The sequence below is a fragment of the Fulmarus glacialis genome, unplaced genomic scaffold (genome assembly GCF_000690835.1).
Source record: "Fulmarus glacialis isolate BGI_N327 unplaced genomic scaffold, ASM69083v1 scaffold16683, whole genome shotgun sequence".
Classification (NCBI taxonomy): Eukaryota; Metazoa; Chordata; class Aves; order Procellariiformes; family Procellariidae; genus Fulmarus; species Fulmarus glacialis.
In genome coordinates, this window is record NW_009205023.1 from 1 (window position 1) to 4816 (window position 4816).

The 4816-nt window shown below is 53.3% G+C and overlaps 1 protein-coding gene across 1 annotated transcript in view; it reads right to left on the bottom strand.

Annotated features, from left to right (window-relative positions):
* Positions 1-22: 22 nt before the first annotated feature.
* LOC104074929 (huntingtin-interacting protein 1-related protein-like) overlaps positions 23-4816 on the bottom strand; it is a gene marked incomplete at both ends in the record, with an annotated part of 12784 nt that continues 7990 nt past the window's right edge. The window contains 11 exon segments of the mRNA XM_009575233.1: positions 23-103; positions 252-313; positions 423-546; positions 1354-1459; positions 2078-2178; positions 2657-2719; positions 2848-2878; positions 3180-3238; positions 3359-3474; positions 4252-4383; positions 4736-4816. Of these exon segments, the coding sequence (XP_009573528.1) occupies positions 23-103; positions 252-313; positions 423-546; positions 1354-1459; positions 2078-2178; positions 2657-2719; positions 2848-2878; positions 3180-3238; positions 3359-3474; positions 4252-4383; positions 4736-4816 (956 nt within the window).

Sequence of the window (4816 nt, forward strand, 5' to 3'; positions counted from 1 at the left end):
CCGCCGCGTCGTAGGCCCCGGCCAGGGCGTAGTGCTGCTTCCTCAGCTCGCCCAGGCGCACCCGCTCACCCTCCAGGCGCTTCTCCAGCTCCAGCACCTTCACCTGCACCCAGACAGCCATCTTGGACCCTGCGCACCCCAGGGGTGCCACCCCCGCCGCCATCCCCAGCACCGCGCTGGGGGGTGTGTGTGCAGAAGAAGGGATCCCCACCTTGCGCGGGGTCCAGATCAGGACCTCAGCCTGGACATACCTGTGTTTCCATCTCTTCCTTCTTCAGCTTGATGAGGGACATGCCCGAAAAGTCCATGGTGTCTGTGGGGAAAAGCAGGTGGCTCTCGCAGTGTGGCACCTCGGGGTGTTCACTAGGCCAGAAAGGGATGTGGGGTGGGTTTTTTCTCCCCTTTCTTCGTAAAAATCTCACCTTTCTCCTCGATCTGCTCTTGCCCCGACTTGGTGGAAGCCACCACGTTGGCCGCCATCTCGTTGACATTGCGCGAGCACTCCTGGAGTCGGCCCAGGTTCCTGCTGCTCTTCTCGGCTTTCACCTGCAAAGAGCACGGGGACGGCTGTGGGTCCCCATCACGGCACCTCCGCGCGGGCTCAGGGGAGCCCCCAGGCAGCCATATTCTGCGTGAGAGCAGAGACACCGATTGCACCATGTCAGAACAGTCCTCGGGCGTGAAAACCCCCAGGGGTGAAAAAGGACGGACAGTTGGACACATGTTTATTCTTGATGATCCCATCAAGGGTGACCCCTGCAAGGCCCTTCAGCCACCAAACCAGCTCTGCCAAGCACACATGGATAAGCAGCATTGGTGAAGACAGAGCTATTTTTTTTTTTTTTTAACCATGTTCTTAGTTTTAAAACCATCTGCTGTAAAAAGCACTATGCGTCCTCCCCCCCCCCAGCCTACACCCCCATTTGCTCATTGAAACCTCTACACATCGCTTTTGCCCACACCAACAGGAAAGGTGGCAAGGACCAAAATCCATCATTCCCAGTGCTGGCTCCTGCAGTTGCTTATTTGGGGTTTCTTGTTAGTTATTAACATTTTCTTTACATAATCAGCTTGACAGGAGGAAGATGGGAGGTTTTACACATCTTCATTTCTGAGGCAAGCCCTGCTAGGTGTGGGAATATTAATGCAGGTGAAGACACACAGATTAAAATTATTTTCAAGTCAGTCTGTGATAAGAGCTTCGCCTCCTCCCTGCTCCGGGAGGAGGCTGCAGGACTGGCGACAGGACGGCCACACACTGCTGCCCGAAAGCATCCGTGGGACAACACCGTGGCAAGAAAATGACTTAAAACTTGACGAGCCGCGTGCAGACAGTCCTGCTGGGACACTCACCTTGGAGGCAGCCACCAGCTGAGCCGTGCTGGCGGCGATTTCATGGGAGCAGACGATCAGTTCTTCATATTTGCCCGTATGCAGGACGACTCTGTCTGCTGACTCCCTGCGTTACGGATCAGAAGGGAGATCGTGTTAGAGATACTCGCCGTGCACTATGAAGCAAGTGCAGGTTATTTACCTCCTGCTATACCCTTAGAAATCAGTATCAGACCTTGAACCAGCAGCTTTGCCTGTAATTATTTAAAGCTCATTTACAAAGCAATTACTCAAAGCCCAGATCCAGAAGTTTTGGATGAGTGTAAAATATCATCGAAGGCGGGATTGTGCTTCCATAATGAAGTGGACGAGATTTTTAAAGCTTTGTCCAAAACAGCCCCTGCATTTCCTGCACTGGCACGGGGATGCCCTGCCCCGATGCCAACCACCCCGACCACGACCATCTGAGCAGCAACCAGGACACAAAGTATTTGATTGCAGCAATTTTCACATTTTGCAAACAGGGAGAACTGGCAGATCCCTGTTTTGGTGACCGTGTGGTCTGACCCAGGCCATGATGCTCTATCACGAATTAGCCGTAATGCTCCACACAGACTCAGCAGCGGGACAGTTTGGGTTATCGGGCAATGGAGAAGTGTGGGCCAGCCCCGAGCACAGCACACAGAGCCGAGCCCGGAGAGGAGCCTCCTGCGGCGGCCGTGGGAGAGGTCCCGGGGGTACCTACACGAGTTGCGTGGCTCCCCAGCCCACCGCCTTGGAGGCAGAGATCAGCCCTTCGGTCCAGCGCGAGTTCTTGGCATAAAACTCCTGAGTTGTTGCTGCCCCCTGTTGTTAGGAGAATATTACAGCCTGTATTAACTTGTTTCTAATATACAACAATATACAAATCCGTAAATCCATATAAAATATCCATATAAAATATAACAATATATAAATTCATATATAAGCCATAAATCAAGGGATTGGCAGCATTTCTGTGTCGTTCAGGCCGCTCTTACTGGCCTGCTTAAACACAGATCGAGAATAACTTTGGAGCCCCAAAGTCTGCAAATTTGGTCTGGGTTTAACACACACAAGTTTGGGCTGTCGTCTTTAGATGGACAAGGCTTTGCAAAGGTGACAGCAATGTCTGCAGAGCACAGGGCTGAGCAGCCCGTCTCCAGCGAGCGAGACTGCCAGAGTACCACAATATGGGAAAGCACAAAATTCAGCCGGTGTTTCTGCAAATTGTGAGAAATGCTCCCATATTTCATGTCGGTGCAGAGACACGAGTGTAGGGGAGGACTTATAGGGGAGGACTTACCCGGCCACTTTCCACTATTTCCTTCTGTAGGTTCGTAGATGTCATTACAAGAAGTCTAATAGCCTGGAAAGAAGAAAAACAGGTTTCGGTGTTTGATGGGGATTTTATAGAGAAGGATTGATGCTGCCGATGGTGGGAAGTTACAGTTTTGCACAGTCTTGATGCCCCAGCTAGGTTTCTGCAGTACTGACCTTCATTAGGTCCGTGCAGGAGTTCAGAATCCTATAGGGAAACAAGAGAAAAGTGTTCAGCATCCTCTCACGCCGCGTCCAAGGAAGCAGGCTTTGGTCTCAGTTAGAAAACGGGTCTTTTTTGGAGACCGGCCAGCCTGCAGGTTACTTCTAAGCAGCCCACAAATCAGCCGCAAACAATTGGCTTAGACGTGCAAGATGAAGGTCCACCCTCCTGAAGAGGATTTTGTGCTCAGCATCAGGATGATGCAGCACTGGGGTTGCACGTGCAGCTTTGGAGGAAAGCACAGAAACCTGCCCGCGGCTGTCCCACGCCAACCCTTAAAACTCACCGCTCATTCACTTCAAGCTTAACACCGGAGCTCTTGTTTCTGGCCTGGCTCATCATCTCCTGTTGGGAAACGCAAGAGGAAGGGCTAGACACATCACTGGCTGTGATGGTGAGCGGGGTGGAGGAATGGACAGTGCTGCCCCAAGGCACAAAATGGCCCGTCCTGCAGCTTCGTCTCACCTCTATCCGCCTGACGGCATCCTCAATCGCCTCTGAAGTGGAGGCCATCTCCTTCTCAACCATGTCCCCCAGCTCTTCTTGCTTGATGTCTAAGCTCTTGGGCCTCAGCTCCTGCCGGAGGAGGCAGCAGCCGCCAGGAGGTTTTAGGCAGAGGGAAAGAAGGGAATATTTGTAAGGAATAACACCAAACCAAAGTATCCGACTCCTTTTTTTCCCCCTAAATAAATAAAGCTGCAGAAGCAGACCGTGAGGGGGGAGGCACGTGTGCCACCAACTTGCAGCAAACATGGCAGAGGGACCTCAGAGGTAAGAAACAGCCCAAATCAATGTGACAAAACTTGATCACAGGAGCAGTTTCAGTAGGGCAGGGCTCCAGAGGGTTCTGGAGAGCTGACAGCCTTCAAATTAACAGCAGTTTAATGTAAAAGACTAATGGGGGCTTCAAGAGAAGAAATATCTGAAAGTTGGGAAGTTTTATGCCATAGGGGTTAATTGGGTTGAAAGACTTCAGCTGATCTGAGGGTGCACCACCAGGAAGGGTCTCGGTGCTCGGAAGCTGAGATGGCTCAAGGAAAGCACCAGAGCCTGTGGGTATGGGGGACAAGCCATCCCAAAGTGCTCACTCCAACCCAGTGTTTCCAATTTCAACTCTGGACAATGGGGAAATCCATAGTATTTTTTTTTTTTTTTAAAAAAAAAAAAAAAGTTGTCCATTGAGGTGCAGCCAGAAGTCTGCGAGCAGACAGCCCACCTTGACAAACGGAGGCAACGTCCTTCTGCGTTAACTGCCTGCTTTGATTTTTCCTTTAGGAAATACCAATCCCAGTAAATAACCCACCCTGCCAGCCCCAGGTGAGAAAGTGGGTGCGCTGGGCTCCATTCCCCTCCCTGGGCCAGCTGCAGGACCCCCCGTAGCGCCCGCCGCACGTCCCCCAGCTCGGCGCGCCCCAGCGTCTGCTTGTCCTTCAGCTCGCCCAGGTAGTCCAGGCTCCGCTGCCCGCAGTCCCGGCACGTCTCTGTCAGTCCTGGGGAGAGGATGGGTCGGGTCCCCCACCCCAGCCCTGCCACCCTCCTCTTCCTCCTCCCCTTGGCCACAGAGATGGTGCTAAGCATCGGCAGCATCCAGCACATTTCTTGCAGAAGAGCATAAATCGGTTTCCAGGAGCAAAGCGATGTTCCTGGCCCAGGAAGGGGCACCGGAGAGGAGGCAATGTCGGGAAGGGGAGCATGGGGACCTGAGGGGACCCTGCTGCCCCCGGGGAAGATCTGCCCCATATCCAGCCCCTGGCGGAGGGGGCTTCGGCATGGCCACCCCAAAACAAGCCCCACGAGCAAAAACCACCCCCAACACCTGCCGCCTCCACACAGGGCACTCACGGTCAGCGTGGTCAGTGGGAGCCAGGTGGGACGTGGCGCTGCCGTTCACGATGGGGTCGGCCGTCAGGGGTGCAAAGACGG